Source organism: Mustela putorius, unplaced genomic scaffold, assembly GCF_011764305.1.
Source record: "Mustela putorius furo isolate JIRA1106 unplaced genomic scaffold, ASM1176430v1.1 tig00000129_pilon_pilon_pilon, whole genome shotgun sequence".
NCBI classification, from domain to species: domain Eukaryota; kingdom Metazoa; phylum Chordata; class Mammalia; order Carnivora; family Mustelidae; genus Mustela; species Mustela putorius.
In genome coordinates, this window is record NW_025421290.1 from 37,904,366 (window position 1) to 37,928,251 (window position 23,886).

General features: G+C 45.2%; 1 protein-coding gene across 1 annotated transcript; it reads right to left on the reverse strand.

Annotated features, from left to right (window-relative positions):
• Window positions 1–551: 551 nt before the first annotated feature.
• On the reverse strand, window positions 552–23,483 carry BATF (basic leucine zipper ATF-like transcription factor). Its single transcript, XM_004739230.3, has 3 exons — window positions 23,176–23,483; window positions 20,737–20,841; window positions 552–1,113 (listed from the first exon to the last, which is right to left on the reverse strand). The coding sequence occupies exons 1-3, from the start codon at window positions 23,236–23,238 to the stop codon at window positions 904–906; spliced, it is 378 nt and encodes a 125-aa protein (XP_004739287.1). The 5' UTR covers window positions 23,239–23,483; the 3' UTR covers window positions 552–903.
• Window positions 23,484–23,886: the final 403 nt, after the last annotated feature.

Consider the following 23,886-nt stretch of genomic DNA (forward strand, 5'->3'; position numbering starts at 1 on the left):
GAGGCCCTGCTGCCCTCAAACTGTGCTCAAAATGGCAGCCCGTGGAGCCCAATGTAGGCTCATTAGCAGGAACATCCCCATGGACCCAAGCCACACACTGCCTCGTGAGAGCATGAGGCAGTGTCTTCCTGGGGTTGCCATTGTGTTACTGGAACACCTTGCCCGGGGCCCAGCAAGCAGCAGTTTCCAGGGCTGGCTGTCTGGGCCAAGCTGAGGGAGTGTAGCTGACCCTTCCTCTGAAGAGCGTCTCACACTGGTCCTTCCCCACGTCCGGAGCATGGCCCGCCGACAGTCTGGGAAGGAATGGAAGGTGGAGGTCGTGGTGAGGTGACTGGGGGAGGAAATCAAGAAGATGCCTCCAGGGAGGACTGGAGATGCTTTGAAAAGCCCCAGCTTCCCAAGTAGGCTCACAAACCGTGGGAGAGAAGAGATATTAGCCATCTACAGAGCTTTAATGAGTCTCGAGACTAAGGACAAAAGAAGGTGCCAACCCCACAGAACTTAGGGTTTCAAGGAAGTGTGTAAAAGAAGACAATTGTTTGCCAAGCTGGTTTCTTTTAAGAAATTTATTAGAAAAATAACCCCCGCCCTCTCCTACCCTCCTCCCTCAATGCCATGGGTCTCCGGTGTCATGTCTGGTCAAACTCTCGATTGGGCCTCCCATCCGCATGGGGACTCAGCACACATGGACAGGCGGCGACACCACTGGGTGGCCTACCACACTCCCAGATGCTCCAGTCTTGTGCTCAACCCTTGTCCGGGCCTCTGCCTCCGGGTCTCCAGATGGAGAGAGGGCCCTGGGGGTGAGGGCAGCCTGGCCACAGTCCGTGTGCCCCTCCTGAGGCCTGCCAGGGCAGCTGGGGGCTGGAGGGCTCCGTCCCCCACCACCCCATGTCTGGAAAGTCAGGGCTGGAAGCGAGGCGAGCCGACGTGAGGCTGGTGGAAGGCGTGGGCGCTGTACACCACGTCGGGGGGCGAGGGCGTGCTGGCGGCCAGCACCGAACACAGGGGCTCATGGCTGCTCAGCACCGACGTGAAATACTTCATCTCCTCTGTGAGCTGCTTGATCTCCTTCCGCAGAGCCGCGTTCTGTTTCTCTAGGTCTTCACTCTCCTGTGTGGAGAAAAGTCAGCATCAGAGATCAGTCTCTACGAAGGCACAGGATAGGAGGAAGGGGGAGCGCGAGGAAACAGGTTCACTTCTCACCTGCACAGCCGCGGGGAGGGCTATCAGTGATTTTTTTCTGCACGTGTGTGTGCATGTATTTGCGTGTGTCATATGAGAAGCATGGATGCATTTATAAACGCATGTGTGTGCCCAGATACAAGCTTGAACCCATAAAATTGCTGGGTTTTGTCTGTTTGCCCTATAAGGGTGGCAGCTTCGTAGGATCTCACCTGATAGGGGAGCACATGGGAATGGGTGGAAGTGTGAGCCTTCGTGTGTCTGTGTATGTGGGTCTCTGCAAGTGTGTATGTGGGTTGAGAGCGGCAAGTGTATATTATGGGAAACAGGCTGACAGGTGAGAGCCTGAAAAAATGGAAAAGAGTTTGAGAGAACAGCTTATACTAATTTCATGCTTTTCTACCCAATGTTATACCGCAAGCTCTCCGAATGTTTCCAGGGTGGGCTTTTAGCCTAAGGAAGTCCATGGTTAACTGTCTACTTAACCAGATTCTAGAACACCAGGGTCTTTATAAACATCGAGTGGTCAAAACACACCACAAGGTTCAGTTCCAGTCCATTCTGCTGGCTGGTTTCATTCTGCTGGCCAGTCCATTCGAGAGTCTGGTTTAAAGCCCCCTGTGTGTGTTCTGCTCATGCATATGTGCTTTTTTTTTCCAGAAACACCTTTCCCCTGTTGCTAAGAACACCATCAGATAAACGCTAATCAGGCAAACTCTGGGTCCAAGAGTGCTGATTCCTGATCACATCATTAATTAATCAACAATTCCACTCTCGTAATTAGTGTGTACTGGAAAACAAAGCTACCTAAGGGAATTGCATTTCCAATGTGATTTGAAAGTTCACATTCCTTGAGTCAATCAAACAGATTGACTCATCTAATCCCTGGTGCCACAGAGGAAGAGAAAAGGGAATTGGAGAGGTAAGTAAGTTACACTTCAGTTCAAAAATCAACCTGAGCTGGCAACCAGGCCTTAATATTTCTAGTTTTGTTTGACTTAGGTCAGCCTGGCCGTAGTATTAGAATTATTTGAAGGCCTTATGAGAGTTTCAGGCTGTTCTTGAAATCTAGAGATTTGAACTCAGTGGGTTTGGGATTTGGGGTGAAATCTGGGAATTCCCTGAGTTTTTAACAAGTGCCCCAGGTCATCCTAACTAAGGATCAGGCAAGTTTAAAAACAAGTTAAACGGGACGCCTGGGTGGCTCAGTTGGTTGGACGACTGCCTTTGGCTCAGGTCATGATCCTGGAGTCCCGGGATCGAGTCCCACATCGGGCTCCCAGCTCCACGGGGAGTCTGCTTCTCTCTCTGACCTTCTCCTCGCTCATGCTCTCTCTCACTGTCTCTCTCTCAAATAAATAAATAAAATCTTAAAAAAATAAAATAAAAAAATAAAAACAAGTTAAACACACTATTACATTGGTTTTAATCAGTCAAGCACTTACCAAGTGCCTATTTGTTAGGTGTCTGGCACACAGTATGAACTCAAATGTCTGTTGATTGACTGGCTAATGATACCCATGGCTGGAGGAACAGTTGACTCGAAACCGTGATGGGCAGTGAGCAGGTGTAAGATAACTTGCCGATTAAGAGGTGCCTTACATAACCCACCAGGAGCAGGAGCTGTGGTCCAATGAGAGAGCTAGGTAGGCTGGCAACTGCCCTAATCCGTGAACCCCAGAGTCCCTTTTTAAGTGGTAGAGGAGCTTATGCCTGTGGCCTTACCCATCAGGCCGGCTTCCATCCACTTGTGAAGGACGGATACAAGCAGGCTCAGCCCTAGCCTGGCATTTCCTGTATGTGGCTTTGAGCTAGAAAATGGTGCCGAGGTCAGTACAAAGGAAACCCCCATCTCTGAAATGGGATGGGGTTGGGCAGGACACTCAGACCCACGATGGTGGAGTCAGAGGCACCGGCTTCTTCTGCGAGGTATGGCAGCTCCCTTATCTTACCATTTCCTTGTTTCCAGGCACATCCCAGACTCAGGGCATCCCCTCTTTACCGAAAGGTAAAAGAAAGCAACCCATGAGACTGGGTTGGGGGGGTGGTTTTAAGACGGGAACTGGGGGCCGGGAGTCCTCGCCCCTTCCTCGAGCCCTTTTCTTCGCCCCCTCTGAGAGTTTCCACTGGTGACAACGTTTACTGTAAATTCTGTGCTCTGAAGAGCCTGGGCAAACCCCGAGGCAGAAGGGAGGGGTGGGGTAGGCGGGCCACAGGGACCAACCGCTCTGACCTTCTCCCCGCCTAGAGGCAGGCCCAGCTTTCGGGAAGTGACAGCAGGTTCTTCCTCCTCCCCAAGCGAGCTCTGTTGAGCTCTCTCTAGCTTTCGCTCCCCACCGCCACCACCCCCTCCTGGCTTGCAGATTCCAGAGCTCTGCGAGAGGGTTCCCAACCACCGCTGCCTCTGACCAGAAAACAACCACCTGTGACAAGAAGCTTGTCTTTACCTTGGGAAGCAAGATGGTTTCCTGCTAGAGCCCCCGAGAAACCAGACCAGGCAGCCCAGGGGCCATGCCGCCAGCCAGCACTGGCAAGATCAAGAGTTCGACTTCCCTTGCAGGAGGAAGTGGCTGGGGGGCGTGGGGGGGGCCTCCTCCCAACTTGTCCCCGGCTCAGTCCACTCTGACCCTTCCTGGGGCAGTCATGCCCTGGAAAGCACTCACACGGGGACAAACTAGCCAAGGCAGCCAATGGGAGCAGGTGTTTACTCACAGGTACAATGACCACATCCCTCAATTTCCCTTCCCTTCCCAGTGGCAGCTGGAAACCTAGGACTCAGCGGGGAGGGGAGAGGAATGTTTGGGAAGGAAATTTTGGCCTCTCACACGCATGTCCTCTGTCAGTCAGGGAGCGGTAAGCCGGCATCTGGGCTTCTGCGTGACCTGCTTTCCGCTTTTCAGAATTCCTTTCTGTCCTTCAGGCTCCTCACAAGAACCCCCTGAGATGGACACGGGAGGCCAGCCCTTGCCATGATCCCCACTTCTCAGATGAGGCCAACTGAGACCCTGGGACAAAGCTACCCAAAATACCCCCTCGGAATGATCACAGGCTGGTGGAGGCAGCTGCTGGGAGAGAGGGCTTTGGAATTTGCCTCAAGACACTGATTTTATCAGAGGTCCAGACACTTCAGCGACTGACCCAAAGCCCCATAACCACATAGGGGCAAGAGAGGGTTTGGCTTGAGGCTTTCCCATCTTTAGCACCCATTCTTACTCTGGCATACCCAATGCTTCCCCTGAGAAAGTGGTGACTTAAGTGACCGAAGGTCTTCAGAAATCACTAAGAAGTCCTCGGCTGCCCTACAGTATCCCGAAGGAGCACTGGGTCTCGATTTTGGTGATCTTTAAATACCACACTGGAACCCCGAGTTGGTCACACTCTTCCGGTCAAGGTGCTGATCGTCGGCATTCCTGCCCAGAGATGGGAGGGAATCCTCTGTCCAGCTCTTCTTTTAGAGAACTCACTCATGCAGAGTGAGGTCCAGAGCACACGTCGACAGCGGTTTCCATCAGCAGTAACTGGAAATTGGAGTCCTGGTTAGGTGAGCCTCTGTGACTCGCTTTCCCTCTCTGGGCCCCTGTTCCGGTTAGAACAGGAAGCCTAGACCACAACAATGGTTCTCAACCGCGGCCACACCCTGGGATCCATGGGACCCCCTGGGGAGATTTACCCGTCCCGGTGGCCGATTCTGATTTAAGCAGTCTGGGGTGCAGTCCGGCATTGGGTTGCTAGAGGCTCCCAATGCAGTGAATATTGAAAAACATTAGAAGGAACCATTAGCTTCGAAAATCTCCAAGCCCTCTTTGACTCTCGAATATTTCAGATTCCAAACTAAATACCTGAGTGTATGAGCCTTTAACGCGATCCACTTGTTAGGAAGGAGTGTGTGTGAAGGCCAAGGAGAAGGTCGCTGGGGGCAGAGAGACGTAGACTCAATTTATACAAGAAAAATTAGTGGGAACCAAATTTTTTAAAAGAATAGTCTAGCTTGACTTCATAACTCACATTTATTGAATGCTACCATGTACCAATCACTCTTTTAAGTATTTGACAGGTATTATTATCTTTAATCTTTGTGGTAGATAACATGATTATCTACATTTTGCAGAAGAGGACAACCTAAAAGTACAGGGAAGTTAAGTAACCTGTTCAAGGTCACACAGCTTGTGAAGAGGCAGCACCACGACTTGAATGAGGCAGCCTGGCTTCGGAGTCTGTGCCCACCCTCTTCTCCTTGTCTTTGACGTTTGTTTAAATCTTACGATGTTTGGTAATTATCTCCTGGGAGGCTTCAGCCCTGTTGGCTTTCCAATTTCATCTTCCCTCTCTCCTACCTCTTACGAATCCAGACAATAATGTTCATAATTCACCCCCAGCTCTGAAGCTTGAAGGTTGATGCCAACCCTGAACTACAGGCAGCTTGGGGGTGGTTAAGGAAGAGGCTTCATGGGGGTGTGGGAACATTCTGGGAAATTCCCTACTGGAGGGGCTGAAAGGGGGTCACTCAAAGAGCTCATGAATGATGGGGAATCCCCAGACAGTTCCCTTCCCCACAAGGAAGCCAGTGAGGAGCAAGGCCAAGGACAGGCTCTGGCCCCAGGCTCTGGTAGGGACTCTCCAGGCATTGTGAGCAGGTCTTTGGTCCTCCTCCCTGCCGGCTTTGGTTTAGTGCCTTGACCTTCTCCTTGAAGGCTCTAATCATGATTTCCAGAAGAGTGAAAATAGTCCCTGCGTGTTCCTCTTCAACAGAACACGTAGTCATTTATCGATTGGGTGACCTTTTAGCTCTCACCTACACTTGAACATGAGAATGGTAAGTGAAGCTTATCTCTCACACCTAAATATGTTCAGTCTCCAGCAGTCACCAATCCACCAGACACAGATACAGCGTGGAGCCCACCGTTTCTGGAGAAGTCTGCGAACCGGCGTAGGACATCTCCCAAGCCCTGGGAGGATCTATGCCTACCCCTCCCACCCGTCCCGGGGAAACTGGCCCCAACTCCACTTCCTCACCCAATGAGGAGAGAAGAAGAATCATCAAGCCACGGGTCTTCGCACTGAATAACAAACAAGTCCGATTCTGAAGAAATCTCTACTGTCCTAGCCTCCTCCTCCTGGCTTTCCTCCAGAAAGCTAGAAAGAGAATTTATCCAATGCTCAGCTTCTCTTGTAGCTGGGCAAGACCATGTGACAGATTCTGACCAATAAGCTCTAAGTCGAAGTAGCTGGGGGTGGAGCTACCCTTTCCAATTGAAAAGGTAAAGCCTCACCAGGACAAAAGCCACCCTCCCTCAACCCAGATTGGTGCCTGGAGGTCCAGAAGCTATACTGCAGCCTTGAGGATGAAAGTCGCATAGCGAGGATACCTGCACACAGACAGAAGTAGCCCGGTTCTTTGATGATGTTCTTGCATTCGGCCCTGGCCTGTCCATTCTGAATTCCTTGTTATCCGAGACTTAGTGATGCCTGTTAGATAGTCTCACTATTACTTGTAGCTGAATGGAATCCTGACTGATATCTCAACCTAGGAAGGTTATCACTAGCAAGCCCAATTCCAAAAAACAAACAACTAGTAATTGCCATGAACACAAAGGTTTAAATTAAGTTATTTTTTTCTTCAATCCTACCGGTCCTCTGGGGACAGTGTCTGGGCACTTCTATGACCCCAGTTGTCCCAGACTCACTCTGCACATTCTACCACATGCACCTGGCTGCACACTGAGGTCACCTGAAGAGCTTCAAAAAGATTTTAACTCCTGAACTTCACCCCTGTGGGAGGTTCCAATTTGACGACAGGTCTCAGGCATCAAGACTTGAAAACACTTTGCAGGTGAGCTTAATGAATCATGTTCATAGCTGGTTCCTCTTAAAAATATATATGTCCATTGGCAGAGGAATGGGTAAAGGAGATGTAGTGTTTATATATACCATGGAATATTACTCAGCCATCAAAAAGAATGAAATCTTGCCATTTGCAATGGCGTGAATGAAGCTAGAGGGTATTAGGCTAAGTGAAATAAGTCAGTCAGAGAAAGATAAAACCATATGATTTCACTCATATGTGGAATTTAAGAAACAAAACAGATGACCATAGGGGAAAGGAAGGAAAAATAAAATAAGACGAAAACAGAGAAGGAGACAAACCATAAGAGACTCTTAACTATAGGTAACAAACTGAGGGTTGCTGGAGGGGAGATGGGTGGGGAGTTGGGGTAACTGGGTGATGGGCATTAAGGAGGGCATTTGACATAGTGAGCACTGAATATTATATGCAACTGATGCATCACTAAATTCTACCCCAAAACTAATAATACAGTATATGTTAACTTAATTGAATTTTTTAAAAAAAATTAATATATATGTAAGGAAATAAATATTGGGCAATGTTTACTTTTATTAAATTTATATATTTATATTTTTATTTTATTAAATATTTTTATTTTAATATATAGGATAAATAATGTAAGTATAATATAAATAACTTTAGAAAAGTGGGAGAATGTTTGTAAGTCAAAAAAATCTTTTGAAAGTAAATGTTTGTTTAAGGGAAAGTGCCTCTCTATCACACTGCTGTTATATTTGGTGAAAACAATTCCAAGTAACCCAGAACAGATCACTGTGATAATGGAAAGCAGGAGGTGGGGTATCTATTGGAATCTCATTAATGGTAAGTATCTAACTAGTTTCCCTTTAAATTGTTGAGCTCTGTGAGGGTCTATTGCTATCTTCACTGTTTCGTCATCATTGACTAGGACAGTGCTTGGCACATAGTAAGTGTTTGATAAAATCATGTTGCTTGACTACCAAATTAGACTCTAATAATTTCCCAAACCCTGCATATGGACAGTCTTTTAATGATGTCCATGAAACGTCCAATGGAGTGTTTAACCAAGACTTTAATACCTTTTATAGCTTCTACTTTATATGGTTACAAATGAGTTTAAGAGATTCCCTGTTTAAAAAAGGCCCAGGTCAGATCCCTACTTAACAACACTCTTGTTCCCCAAAATAAAGCTATGGGTGGGAGTAGCAGAATTAACAGCATTTTAAGAACTCTGCGTATAGTTTCCTTAACTGGAACTTGACTTTCCCCATCCATACCAAATGAAGGGGACTTGCCCAGTGGTGGCGGCAAAAAGCCAGGCCAATGAAACCGTTAGTGCTCTTAAAGCTTTTATAAACAACTGGAAGGAAGGGCACATGTTTTCATCTATAATAATATATCTGATATCTTCATCTGACTGATTTATAGGAAAATGCCAAGTGCTGGGTGCTGGGTGGCTCAGTATTTAAGCTGCTGCCTTCAGCTGAGGTCATGATCCCAGGTTCCTGGGATCAAGGCCCACATCAGGCTTCCTACGCTGCAGGAAATCTGCTTCTCCCTCTCCCAGTCCCCCTGCTTGTGTTTCCTCTTTCTCTAGGTCTCTCTCTGTCAAATACGTAAATAAAATCTTAAAAAAAAAAAAAAAGCCAAGTGCTTTGCATTCAAATGAATGAATAAATATAACCTTCACCTCAATGCAAAACAAAACAAAACAAATACACTATTGCTTTGTTTTTGTCTTTGCCCTGTCTTTGAACTCCTAACAGCCCAGTGAGGTGTTACTGCTTTCCAGTCTGCAGATCAGAGTTTAGGTTCAGATATAAGCCCCCGGCAGATCTGAATTAGTTTTGTTGACCCACCCGTCTCCCATCGGGTTCCTGCTACCTGCGGCTCCATCACCCCTGTTCCTGAGCATCTCACGTTCTCAAAGGCCTGGTCCGACAAAGCATCTTTCTGACCCTTGACTGGCCACACAAAGTTTGGCCTCAAGGCTCTGCCGAGCACACCCTTCCCCCAGATCTTCCCAGTCTCTTTCTCTTACCACATTTGATCTCAAATATCAGGGTCTCAGACCTTCCTTGATCACTGTCCCCACCCACCCCTTAACCACATTCAACATTGCACTATTTGATTTTATTTGAAGTTCTCTTCACTTGGTTTGATTAGCCTGTCCATTCATTTGCTTGTTTTCCAGTGTGACTTCCAGTTGAATGTAAGGTCCATGAATTCAGGGTCTCTAACTTGTCCCTGTTGTATTCTCAGTGCCTGGAAAAAAACCATACCTGACACGTAGGACACTAATATATACTTGTTGAGTGGATCGATCGTCTCTTCTAACACTGGATCCAGTACTGGGAAATTGGCCTTTGTTTATAGAATTTTCTGGACTGTCCCACCTCTAACCAAAATGTTTTCTGGGTACCTGTACCAGTTGAGCACCCAGAAAACGTTTTGGTTAGAGGATCCTCAGTTGTAAGAAAGTGTACTTTGGCCCTAGGAATCTAGTCTCCTCTGCTTGGCTCTGAACTTTATCCTGCTTTTGAATAAATATCTTGCTTTAGAAGAGCTCCAGGTCACCCTCCTTAGTTTCCCGAAACTGAGAGGGATGAGATATGCACTGGTACAGTCCCAGTCCATACCCGCTGTTCTGGAGTCATTCTTATGTGAGCTCTTTTCACTTCCAAAAGTGTTCCCGTTTGGAGGCTAAATGGTAGGATTTACTAAAACTTGACCGTCAAATTCTAGCTCAATGATATCATTGCTGCCCTTGTCCTCCTGAGTTCACACAGATCTCTAACCATTTTCTTGTTTTTAAATAAAAAATATACAGTATAACCACATGTAAGATATTTTTTAAAACTCATACCCACCCACGATCTTTTTTTTTTTTTTTAAGATTTTATTTATTTATTTGATGGAGAGAGAGATCACAGGTAGGCAGAGCAGCAGGCAGAGAGAGAAGGGGAAGCAGGCTCCCCGATGAGCAGAGAGCCCCATGCAGGGCTGGATCCCAGGACCCTGAGATCACGACCTGAGCCGAAGGCAGAGGCTTAACCCACTGAGCCACCCAGGCGCCCCCCCACCACGATCCTCGTACTTTCAACACAACTGTTTTCATTTGCACATATTGCCATCTTTTTAAGATATACACACTTATTTTTATGAAATGTCAATCATTGTAAAGATGATTTGTATTTTGCTTTGTCATGACTTTGTCACATCTACATCATCACCATAATTATCATTTTTAATGGCTATGTCATCACATGGAAGAGCCACAATTTACCTAAAATGGTTTTTTTAATGTTGGACATTTTGGTTGCTATCAAAATGCTGCTATTATAAATAATGCTGCAATGAACATCTTGACCCATAATGGGTTTTGTTCAATCATGTCCTAGGATAAATTTGTAGGAGTGAGATTAGGGGGGCAAAGGGCATGGCCAGTCTTCCAGTTCATGGTTGTAATGCTGTAAAAGGTAACATAAGATATACAGTGTCATCAGCAGTGAACATACAAGTCAATGTTACTACAACCCCTTTTGCATTTAAGCACTATAATTTTAAATAATGTATTTTGCCAATTAGGCTTCTGAAGTTTTCTTAATTTCTTTTTTTTTTAAAGAGTTTTAAAATTTACTCGAGAGAGAGAATGCAGAAGAGCGGGTGGGCAGAGGGATGAGGAGAAGCAGACTCTCCACCAAGGAGGGAGCCCAATGTGGGGCTCCATCCCAGGCTCCTGGGATCATAACCTGAGCCGAAGGCAGATGCTTAACCAGCTGAGCCACCCAGGCGCCCCCGGCTTCTTAATTTCATTGTAATTTTATAAATTATTGATTACCAAGGAGGAAGGATTTTCTATATGTCTGTTCCCTAGTACAGTATTCTCAACTGGGGGCAATTTTCCCCCCCAAGGGGATGTTTGACAAGGTCTGGAAATACTTTTCATCATCTCCACTGTGGGGTGAGCTGCTGCTACTGGCATCTAGATGGTAGATTTTCTATTTTACATGCAAAGGACAACCCTCTCCCCCAATAAAGTATGATACAACTCAAAATGTCAATAGTGCCAAGGTTGAGAAACTCTTAGTGTATATCATTTTCACAATCAGAATAGCAAATTGGGTTATTTTCATTTTGGTAGGAAAAACATTACACAAGCTTTCTGTTCATAGCTTCTGCCCACTTACCTATTGGAGTCTTGAAGTTTTTCTTAAAAAGGATGTTCTTTCTATGGTATAAATATGAAATCTGCATTTATTTAATTTGATGCAAATATTTTCCCCAATGCAGTATTATGCTTTTAATTTTGGATTGCAACTTTAAGATCTTTTTAACATAAAGGAATACTTAAACTTCAGTCCCTCTCAACCTTGCACTCTCATTCTCATCTCATGCTGTATATACTTGTGTTCTATTACTAGGATTGTCTAGGTCATTCAGACCTTCTGGTTAATGGCTCACTTCTTGGCTTACCCTTTGCAAAAGGACATGTAAGAGCAACACCATCTGCATAGCAAAGTCCTGTTCAACAAAGCGGTACAAAACAAAAGCAAATGGTGAGCAGGCAAGAGGTTTGGGCTCTTGGGTGTCCTGAGAAAGACCTCGGTGTCCCCATTGGTTACGTGGCAGGTTAGTCTACAGCATCTCTGAGTTATCTTTTAATTCTGTAATCTTATAAACAAGGGAATATAACCATAATTATTGTTAGTCGCCCTCCCCCAAGCTACCATGTGGACCCAAAATGAGACTCTACAGATATCCCACCATCTGAAGGGGACTTTGTCCTCTGGAACCAATCTATGCCCCCTAGGAAGCAAGGTGTCAGACTGAGTCCCGCAGAGGAAACTAAGAAAATCCCTGAGCAGCTTAGAAGATAACTTTTTGATGAGACTCCCATTCTTTTCAGGAGAGAGACCTTTGGGTGCTGCTAACGGCAGCTTTGTGAAGACTCCTGCTTGAATGGGCACCATCAATTTATGACCTGGGACCTGTAATCTCATTTGAACAGAAATTCTTTATAAATGTCAGGACTGGCATGGACTTGGCCTCCTCTCAAATATGCCTCCCTAACGTAGCCATACTGACTCATCATCATTGGTACAAGCTTTAAAGGGTGGTGGATTGCCTTGACATGTTTTTTTTTTCCCCCCAAATGAAAATAGTCTACTAGTTTGTTGTTCTTACTTTTAAAATGGTACACATTCATCACAATAAAAAATATATAGAAAAATACCAGAGTAAGGTAAACTACTCAAAACTCACCACTCAGAAAGAATCACTATTTGCATTTTGGAGAATATCTTTCCAGATATTTCTTTATGCATGCAAACGTGCCCCAAACCCACAAATTTTACATGAACAGCATTAGACTGCATACTCTTCATAAGTTCCTGTTTCTTCCCTCAGTGCTATGTCATTGATATCTTTCAGGGCTACAGATCTACATAGTCATTTTCAGTGGCAGTTTAAAATTCTAGTGTCTGAATGTATCATAATATAGCTTAATCACTTCTTGTTGGGCATCTGTCCAATTTTATAGTATTGATAAAATATTTATCAGTTCATGGTGTTCATGATGAATTAGGTATTTTTGTGTATCATTTTTCTTTCAAACTCTTATAAGTAGAATTGCTGTGCCAAGGAGTGTTCTCTTATGAGATGTCAATATTTACTGCCACACAGCTTTCTTTAAAAAGGGTTTCAGGGGCGCCTGAGTGGCTCAGTGGGTTAAAGCCTCTGCCTTCGGCTCGGGTCATGCTCTCAGGGTCCTGGGATCAAGCCGCACATCAGGCTCTCTGCTCGGCAGGAAGCCTGCTTCTCCCCCGCTCTGCCTACCTCTTTGCCTACTTGTGATCTCTGTCTGTCAAATAAATAAATGAAATCTTTAAAAAAGGGGGGTTTCAATGGATATATTGATATATTTCATAGAAACTTTAATTTCTTGACTAGGCCTAATGTGGAGAAGGAACGAGTGTGAATTTTGGAAGATGTTCCTCAAAGAACAAAAAAGTAAAGTCAGGCAGAGACTCAAGGAGGATATCAGAGAAGATGACTACATCTTCATGAGAGTCTGAAGGCAGAGGCAGTATAGTGTAATGGTTAGGGAGATGGACTCTCCCTAAGTCAGTCAGACCTAGCTACAATCTGTGTGACCTTGGACAAGTTACTTAACCTAATACTAAAATGATATTACAATAATAATACAAAAAAACAGGTTTTTGTGCAGATTAAATGAGATACTATAGATACAGCACTTAACACACAGTGCCCGGTACATAGTCATGTATTTAATTAATATGTTTTTAATCAAAAGAAATTCATAGCAACAGAGGCCCAAGACAAATGCCTCTTTTCTATAGGTGGTTGGCTGGTTTTCACTGAATTTTTTAAGGGTGGAACAGCCAGAACATTCCTTCTGTGCTTTTTCGTTTTTGACCTATGCTTTCTCTATGCCAATAAATCTTATGGCAGGGTCTCCCAGAGAGAAAGCAAAGAACTCCAGGAGTGAAAAAGGACCACAAACAGTTTTCTCTTCCAGTATTCCCCAGAAGACCAAGAACAATAGTGCCATTCTAAGGCGGCCTGGGGGTTGACATCTTCATTGAGCTGCTTTTCTTCCATTACTCAATTTTCCTCTGATTGTAAATACCTTTTTTTCTCACAGCAATAGCTTTAAACTTCATTTCATGCATAATTTATACTCACAACATTTGTTATATATGGCATTAAAATATGTCCTGAAACCTATAAATGTTTCTTTTTTAGACTAGTCCAAGACTCCTTCAGGAGCCAGCCCCAGGAAAGCAACTTTCCCACCCCCAGCTAAGGGAGTACCCAAGTTCCAGTTTTCAGATTTGGCCCTGTTACTCCACGTTGCTTCCAGTTCCACTCTTGGGGCCAGATCTGACTTGTCAAAGGCATAGCTCTGGGCTAATATTACTCTCTGCCTACCATCTCTTCTACCTTTAGCCTTTTCATGAACAAAGCAGCTCAGTTGATCTCAACTCTCTTTCCCACTGACCTAGGACACTGACTCAAAATCCTTTAAGCCACTGCACTCAACCAGGACCGTCACACAAGTGACACTGATTTGCCATCCCTTATAGAGGCTTTTCAGTACTGTAGACTTTAGGGTCACTCCTGACAAGCCCCAATGGACAGTTGGTTCTCCCAAAGGACCGAGATATTTATGTAGGATGTTCAAGGGATAAAATGTCACAGAAGAAGACGATTCAATGTTTGAAGTCAAATTAGAAATCATCCTAATGCATATGTAGTAATGACTGATGTTGAGAATGTAAATATCTGCATTATAAAAATAAAAGTACGTGATTAAAAACATCCGAACTCTATAAAAAAGGGGAAAAATGCACAGTATCTCTCCCCGGCTTTAGACCTGCCATTGTACTTTTTAGAAATAAGGGTTAACCTTGAGGGAAAACCTTTTTGAAAAATCTTAAGTTCATATACACATGCACATATATGTTTTTCTTTCTATTAAAAATGTACACAGGAGCAAACTATGTACCATATTCACATCTTTTTCACTTATGAGTATAGAAGCTAGGGGCGCCTGGGTGGCTCAATGGCTTAAGCCTCTGCCTTCGGCTCCGGTCATGATCTCAGGGTCCTGGGATCAAACCCCATGTCAGGCTCTCTGCTCAACGGGGAGCCTGCTTCCCTTCCTCTCTCTCTCTGCCTGCCTCTCTGCCTAAGAGTGATCTCTGTCTGTCAAATAAATAAATAAAGTCTTAAAAGAAAAAAAGAGTATAGAAGCTGGATAATCTTCTCAGATTAACACATTCAGATGTAATTTATTTTAACAACTCCATTGTAGTCCTCCGAATGGACTGCTGTAGTTCATTTAATTAGTTCCTTATCCATGGATATTTATCTTGTTTCCAGTCTTTACTATAAGAAACAATGCAGCAATGATTATCTTCACATGTACATAACTGTGTAATCTGTAGGTACATTTGTAAATAGACTTCTAGATGTAAAATGGCCAGGTTACAGTGTTTTTGATGGGCATGGTTAAATTGCCTTCTAATGGAGTTGTACCAACTCCTACTAGAAGTATGTTGTGGTGCCTGCTTCTCCATTGTCTGGACAACATCCCATATTAGCAACATTTTTTGTCTTTGCCAGTCCGGCAGGGAATCTCACTGTTGTTTTGTCATTTCCCTAAGTGAGGTCTAGAATCTTCCATATTTATTTGCTATTTATTTCCTTCTGTAAATTGCCCATTTCTTTAAAGATTTTATTTATTTATTTGACAGAGAAAGGCAAAGTGAGAGAGGGAACACAAGCAGGGAGAGTGAGAGAGGGAGGAAGCAGGCTTCCCACCGAGCAGGGAGCCCAATGCAGGGCTCGATCCCAGGACCGTGGGATCATGACCTGAGCTGAAAGCAGAGGCTTAACCCACTGAGCTACTCTGGCTCCCTGTAAATTGCCCATTTATAATCATTGCTCGTTTTTCTTTTGGATTGTTAATCATCATTTTCTTATTCATAAGAGCTTTCATATATGAAGTAAATATGCCCTTTTTTGGTCATATGTGTTACAGATATTTCCCCAATCCATCATTTGCCTTTGACTTTGCACATTGTATTTTGAACTATATAGAAATTTTCACTTTTTATGTATAAAGGTAATATATATCAGTTTTTTCCTTTATGGTTTCAGGGTTTTGGACTTTATCTGGGAAAGTCCATTCCAAAATAATTTTTCAGTGCTCTTTCCCCCCAAATTTCTTTATTTTTCTTTTTTTAATATTTAATCTGTGTGCATGTTGTATGAGAAATGAAGACTCTAGTTTCTTCTTCCCAAACGGCTAGCCAGTTGTCCCAGTTCTATTTATTGAATGATTTGGCTGCCTTCACTGGTTTGAAATGCCATCATCATCATTTTGCATTTGTTCTTGTGTCTTGTGCCTTGTTCTTAGGAATTGATATAGGTACTTGGGTCTTAAATTTCAGTTTGCTTTGGAATCTCTTTCTGTATTCTCTTCTGCCCAGTGCTCTGTCTTTTCCGCATTGTTTTGATTTCTATACTTAAATTCACTTTAATATCTTGGTCAGCTGATCTTCTTTACTTAACCCCCTCTAAAATTTTCCTGGAAATTGTCACATGTTTTTTCTCACTAAGAACTTAGAATAGCTAATCTAAGTCTCCTCCTTACTTCCAGAAAGTTACATTGGGTTTTTATTGGGATTACATTAAGTTAAATTTCTAGATTATGGAAAATTGCTATTTTTACATAAGGCAGATCTATCCATTTATTTGAGTGTTTTTAAATTCACTTAGAATAATTTTAAAGTTTTTAAAAATTAAGCCCTGCCTTTTTTTTTTGTAAAACGTATTTAAAAATTAAGTAAAACGTATTTTAAAATTAAACGTATTTTAAAAAACAGAAAACTGTTCCTTCCACTTGCCAGTGTTGGTATTATAAATGGAATCTTTTCTCCCATGAAATTTTCTAGTTGGTTATGGTTTACATATAGGAAAGTCATTACATTTTGTGTTAACTTTGAAAGCTGACAGGGTTCCCTTATTAATTTTAATAATCTTTCAGCTGATCATCTTGGATCCACTTACTAGCTACTGGTGTCTTTTGGAGATGAACTGGTCTAGTATGTTTGCAAACTGGAATTAAAGTGAAAACTTAAAAAAATAAAATTTTCATAAAAAATGATATGCCTTTCTCCTTTTTAATCAATGCATTTACTGCACCTAACAGATTTTATAGTTGTCTGTGGGAGGAAAGGAAATAAGCGTAGCAGGGGCTTGTGTGAAACACCCAACGAGAGAGAATTAAAACAGAATGTGGACTCTGTTGATATCACAGTTATGAAAAGAAGCACCTGAGCCAGTTTATGTGAAGGGTAGTGAATGCCAAGGATGTTCTAAAGTTGGCATAAGATTAAACAATTGTAGAAAGAGGCTCCTCCCTACTCTGCTTTTTTTTTTTTTTAAGATTTTTTTTACTTATTTGACAGACAGATCACAAGTAGGCATAGAGACAGGCAGAGAGAAGGGGAAGCAGGCTCCCTGCTGAGCAGAGAGCCCGATGCGATGCAGGGCAGGGCTCAATGTGGGGCGCAATCCCAGCACCCTGGGATCATGCTGAGTTGAAAATAGAGGCTTTAACCCACTGAGTCACCCAGGCACCCCCTTACTCTGCTTTTTAAAAGCAATCAGTTTTCGGTGTTTTGTTGTAAACCATTTATAGGATAGATACTGAAAATGTTAAATAGTAAGTATCCCACACTCTCACTGGAGAAATGAAGTAATGCTTTTGGTATTTTAAGAGAGATAATAGTGACAAAGCTGAAACTGAGAAAACAACATTACCCCAGCCTATGAAGCTAGCACAGCAATACAGACATGGTCTTTATTTGTTACAGTGCTCTCAGTAGCTAGTCTTTAAAATATTGGCAGATGGGTCCTCTGGCTATGTCATAGAGCCAGAAAGAGCCAGAAAACTATTCCAGAACCTCAACATGTGGAGCCAAGCATGGAGTCAAGGGTAAACCCAGCTCTCAACCCTAAGAATGCTAGTGGTAAACCAGAAGATTTTCTACCTGAATCACAAACATAATTAAGAGGATAATGGACGGGGAAGATGGGCGATTACGTCTGAGAGGAAATTAACATTTCACACCACAGCCAACCCCTCTATTTGATGGTGACAGACTTGAATGTTGCTGCCAAAAGCTTTTACCTGAAGTCAAGAAACAAGCTGCATTGGCTGCAGCCCCCAGGCTAGCTTCCCAAAAAGTAAAGATGAATGCTAAGGTGCTCCAAAGTAAAGGCTGGGGAAGAGCTGGTGTCCCAGGTGTGGGGACAATGGGAACATTCTAGAGGCTGAGGCTGGAGGTGTGGATGTGACCGTGGTGACAGCATGACCAGGGGCTCTAATGCCCCCCTGCCCCAGAGATCTTCTCAATCTAGTCATGGCTAGTATAATCAAGATGGGCCAAGTCTTCTGGTTCTAACTCTTGTCTTAGAGAGAGAGAGAGAGAGAGAGAGAGATGAGTCCGTTGAAAACCTTGCCACAGCAAAGAACTATACATGTCCCCCTCATTGATACGTCCTCCAGGCTTGGACAAAGACTGGGGGTGACGCAGCGCATGATAGGGAGGACTCCTTGGCTCATATCAGGAGGAAAGGAGCTCTCTGTCATTAGAAGTGAGCAGGCATACACTGGGGACCATTTTGGTCATAGGGGCTGAGGGAGAGTGTGTAGAGGACTCTCAAGCATCAAAAATGTGTCTGAACTTTCCAGCCTTTAAGAAATCTCTCAACCCTGAGATTTTGAGATAGGTAGATAGATAGATATAGATAGATATCTAATTTTAATTGTGGTTATTTTTAAAGATTTATTTATTTATTTATTGTGTGTGAGAGAGAGAGAGTACACACACAGGCAGAGGAAGGGGCAGAGGGAGAGGGAGAAGGAGAGAAGCAGAATCCCCACAGAGTATAGAGCCCAGCAAGGGGCTCCATCTTACAACCCTGAGATCATGATTTGACCTAAAATCAAGAGTCCACCACTTCCGGGCTTAACAGACTGAGCGCCTGAGGTGCCCCAGTTATGATTATTTATCTTGCTTCTATAATAATAACTATTATTAAAACTACTCTTATTATACTTAAATTTTTTGAGTAGTGTACAGCAGGTGCTCCATTGAACTTTTTATATGTGTGGTAGTCACTGTCATTTCCCAATGTAGAAATAGGAAAACTGAGTCTAGGGGAAGTTGAAGGTCTCTAAGATCTGTCACACAAGATAGCAAGTCGGGGAGTTAGGATTCAAACCCTGTACTTCTTTTTTTTTCCCCCAAACCCTGTACTTCTGACTGCAGAGCCGCTGAGCTACCCTTAATTTTTAGTTTTTTTTTTTTTTTTAATACTCCAAACTTATAAAGCTCACAGTAGTTTTACAGTCTCAGGATATTGCCCGCTTATACAAAAAGGCAGGTTTTATCCTTCCCAATTTTTATATATTTGCTTGCTTTTTGGCTGTAAAGAATATTGAATTAAAATCAGACTCTGAGGGGCGCCTGGGTGGCTCAGTGGGTTTAGCCTCTGCCTTCAGCTCAGGTCATGATCCCAAGGTCCTGGGATCAAGCCCCACATCGGGCTCTCTGCTCACAGGGAGCCTGCTTCCTCCTCTCTCTCTCTCTCTCTGCCTGCTTCTCTGCCTACTTGTGATCTCTGTCCGTCAAATAAATAAATAAAATCTTTTAAAAAAATCAGACTCTGATAGAGACAAGTGAGTGATCATAGATTTTCAAGCTTCAAATAGTAAACAGGAGTGTGTTAGGACCCTCAGCTATGATGAAATCACAGAGAACCCATAAGTAGCAGCATTACTGACAACTTCCCATTTAGGCAGCTGATCATAATTATCACAAAGAAGGGAGAATTTGGTGTCCATTTGTTCTTTTTTTTTCCCATTCCACAAATATTATGAACTTAAAACTACGTTGGAACGCAATGGAAGATATGCTGAATACGTTTCTCATAAAACACAAGCATCCCGTCAGAGATGTTGGTGCTGACTTTTCTCTGCTTCCTTACAACACTAAAAGAAGCATCTCTTTGCTCCTCCAAAACTGTGTCTTACTCTTTTTTGATACAATTAAAACAACTATTCTAACTGACTAATAATCTTTCAAATAAACACAAATACACTTGGTACCAAATTGGTATTTTGGGTACCAATTGCCCTTGACCATTGAAGTGAAGGTCTAGGATGCGAGAGCTTCAGGAATGGTTCAGGAGGAAGGACAGGACGGTGGGGTTGCTAGAGGTGGGGCAGGAGGATGGACAGGGATGGAGCCAGTGAAGTAAGAGCTGGTTGACCGAGGACCAAATGAAGGGGCAGAATGAAGAGAGCTAAGGTATGGGAGGTAAGGAGGAAGCACCACTCTGGGAAGCACGCAGCCAGAATTAAGCAACATGACCAGAGCCTTGGTCCTCTGGTGGACTTGTAGTTCACCATTACCCAAGGCTCTTGCTCCAGCTAGGGCTCAAAGACTTCTCTAGAAAGTTTGAGACCGGAGGAAACTCAACCAGTATGGGGACCATCTCAGATAAGTGCACTTGAAACCACATCTTTCACACACCCCTTGGGACATCATAAAAGATACTTCAAAATAAAATCATAATGATGTTCTGGAAAGAGGAGTAGGGTATAGCACCCTACGGACCTCTTTGTCCCAAAGGCAGGGACCAGGGTGGCTGCCACTGGCCTCCTAGGGGATGGAACCATAGGCGATCCCAACACTGGGATCAGGGCTTCCCCAAAGTGTTTGACACCTTCTAAATTCTTCCCAAAGACAGTCCTGCCTTCTGCTCTCTAGGCTCGAGAGGGATAGAGCTCTCTCTGGCTACCCCATCTCTGAGCCGGTGGTCTGCTTCCACCCAGCCTGCCTCCTTCATACGATCAACTCATTGACACCTCATGCCCTCTTGGGGGTCAGGAAGAAGGGCTCATTTCTTTTTCAGCACCCCAGCTCATTCCATGCTACTAGATCTGAAAACACCCAGAGGAGAGCCTCTCCTCTGCACCCCGCAGCCCTACCCCTCTGCTTACCCACATGCCCCCACCCCACATGCTCACACAGGAAGCCTCAATACTGTGGTCCAAGCATCCATGGGTGGTGGGAAGCAAAGCCTATAGGCTCCAGAGGCTGAAGAAGGTTCTGAGCACTCACCAAGTGCAGGGTGTCGGCTTTCTGTGTCTGCCTCTGCCGGCTCTTCTGGGCAGCGATGCGATTTTTCTCCCTTCTCTGAACTTTCCTGACATCATCGGATGAGTCCTGGGAAGCACAGATGACGGGAATTAGGTGGACGTGCTCCTCTCTCCAGAGTCAAAGCAGGTTCCCGGGCTGCTTGGTATCTGTCCATCCATCCTCCCCTTTCTTCATCTTTTCATTTGCCCACTCAAAAGGCTGAGCCCAAAAGAGAACTCTTCCTCACACTGTTACGCTCCCTTAGGTCCCTATAGCTATTTTGGCCAAAAGCTACAGGAAGAGGAAAAAGACCCTGGGGCCTCGATAGCGCTGTATTTGAAAAAAAAAAAAAAAATGGCGAAGGCGATGAAGTGTGTTTTGTCACCTCTCCTCTCTCTGGGGCTGCTTCACCCTTACTCTCCCACTTCTGGGCCTAGAATTTTCTTGCTATTTTTGCCCCCAAAACTTTGCTGAGCACCTACTATATGCCAACTTCTGTGCAAGTGCTTTTTCAGAGGTGCTCTTGTTTAATTCCTGTTTAATTAACTCCTTGTCTTTAATTAATTAGCTCCTTGTTTAATTAAATGTGCAGTTAGTATTATTGTTTCCATCTTATATGCAAGGAAGCTGAGGCTCAAAGGGCTTGCCCAGGGGGCTACCGTAATCCAGGCCCTTCCATCTTCTGATGCTAAGGCTGACACCTTTCCAAGGACTTCCCACCCCTCACTGGTTTGTATTCATGTGTCTTCTGCCACATCCCTAGGCTGAGGTCCCCATCCCAGATCTGCCTCTTTTTCTCGCGCATTCCCTTCATTATGCTCAGTGACCTTGACATTTCCCGTGACCCTGAGCACAAGGCCTAATACAAACTAGAAGCCAAGAATAGCTTTAAAGGTGGTGATTACCTGGCTGTGGCAGGTAGTGGATGGCTGCTTAGGACAAGAGGACCTCTGGGTATCCTCTAAGTTTATCCCACAGATGGACATGTCCTCTACTTGGACAAAGAGGTTTGCTCCAGTTCCTCGCTCCCCTCCAGATATTGCAGGATGAGTATAGGAGTAAAATCGTCCACAGCGCCTGCCCTGTTCCCTCTCACGCCCACACAGGAGCCAGAGACACTGTTCCCAGGGCAAGCCTGTGCTCACCAAGCAGATGTCTCATCAGCGTGCCCAACACTTCCAGGCCATTGCGGTAGGAGGGCATCAGGTTAGATGGGAAGGAAGTGCTTCTCTAGAAGGGGCAGGGGGAACTAGGTTACCATGGAAGCCATGAGTAATTTCCTTCCTAAGAAGAGTACAGACTTCCAGGCAGCCTGAGCTGCCGTGATACCATCTGGAGCAGAGGACTGGACTCTTTCCCTCTAGAGGTCTCCACCAGGACTCCCCCTAGCCTGCTGCTCTTCTGCGAGACATTGATGACAGATGCTGGATTATCCATTTTTACACTTTTACTTCCGATGCAGCACCTTCCAAGCCCTCTTGGGTATCTGTGCTAAGGAAAGAATGTGGTTTTTAAACCACAAACTTGGAGCAGAAATGTTAATCCCTTGACGTCTCAGGTGAGAATGAAGCAGCCCTTGTCTGGAGAGGGGTGTCAAGGAAAGCAGTGAAGAGAAAGCTCCAGAAGCTTTGGGGGCAGGCAGAGTGCCCCCCACCCCTTTTTTGGGCAAGCCTCAAGCTGAAAACTTTGGACTTGGAAGTCACAATCTCGATTCCAAACGCTCCCAGACTCTCTACCTCAATGGCTCTGGCTTCCCCGAGCTGGAGTTGAGCTCCTACAGCCAGCTCCAACGACCTCTCCTGATTCCTTTCCCCGTCCAGAAGCCACAGAGGGGAGAGGCTTAGGGGGCAGCTCCATCCCTCCCTGCTGGCCTTTCTAGCAGCCGGGACCATGCCCCAGTAGATAACATGGATTCTCGGGGGCTTGCCTGGCTTCCTCCTCCAGCTTGCCCTTTTCCTCTTCTTTGCTTTTCCCTGCCCCTTCCTTCTCTTACCCTGATGGCTGCCTCCCACGAAACCACACGCCTGGGCTGGGCATGCCAGCCGCCTCCTTAACGCGGTGCCTCTCGCCTTGGGGAAAGGGGGCACCCTTTCCTTTGAGAGACTACGGTTCCTTGATGCGCATTCTCCTCCTGGCTTCCTAGAAAGCTCCACGGGGTGGGGGCACAGGGGAGAGGAAGGGGGGCAGGCCCCGCTGGGAGTGGAGAGGGAAAGGGGCTTGGGTGGGATGGGTGCCGGAGAAGGGTCTTGGCCAACAGATGTGGCTTAGCTGCAAACACCATGTCCTGTGACAGGGCGCTCCTGCCCCCAGCCACTTCCTCGCTCCTCCTGGGGCTCCCTGGATGGGGACCTGTAGCCCGAGCTCCGAGGACCCCCCTCCCGAGAATGAGAAGGTGGGCTGCAGGGAAAGGGGGGACTCTACCTGTTTGCCAGGGGGAGGGGAGCGGCTGAAGCTGGAGTCGCTGCTGTCGGAGCTGTGAGGCATGGCTGCAATCTTCCGGGCTCTGCACACACCCCGGGGGCCACCGGGCTCTCGGGTCACCAGCCGGCCTCCCTTCCTGAGGGCTCCCGGGCCACCAGCTCACCCCCCTGCGCAGCTCCCTCCTCTGCCCGCCCTGCAGCCGCCTCTGCCCCCTGCGTCCTCCTCACTCTGGGGTGCCGAGGCACTGCTCCCCACAGGGACATGTCGCTCGCTTTGGGGCTCGTGTGCGCGCACGCTCTCTCTCTCTTGTGGTTTCTGGTAACTCACACTGGAAGTCACATGGGCGGAAACTTAAACAAGTTCGAAGTTAATTTGAGAGAAAATACATATCTGGAAAAGACCCACAGAATTATATGAAAGGAAGAAAAAAAAATACACAAAACCCCAGATACCTTCCGTCTGTTTGAAAGGAAGAACAGCTCTCTTCAATTGATGAAGATAAAAGAGAAAAACAGCCCAGGCAGGGAAAATCCCCAGCCCGAATTAGCAAGCCTGGCTCCTGTCAACACGGGCAGAGAGGACAGGGCAGCAGGGAAAGAGTTTCCATTGCCAGCCGACTTGATTCTTAAAACCAAAATAAAGCAGTGAGACTGGGATTTCTTTCTGGTTTTTACCCGAAAGCAGCTGCCCATCTGGCCTGGGGTAGGCCTT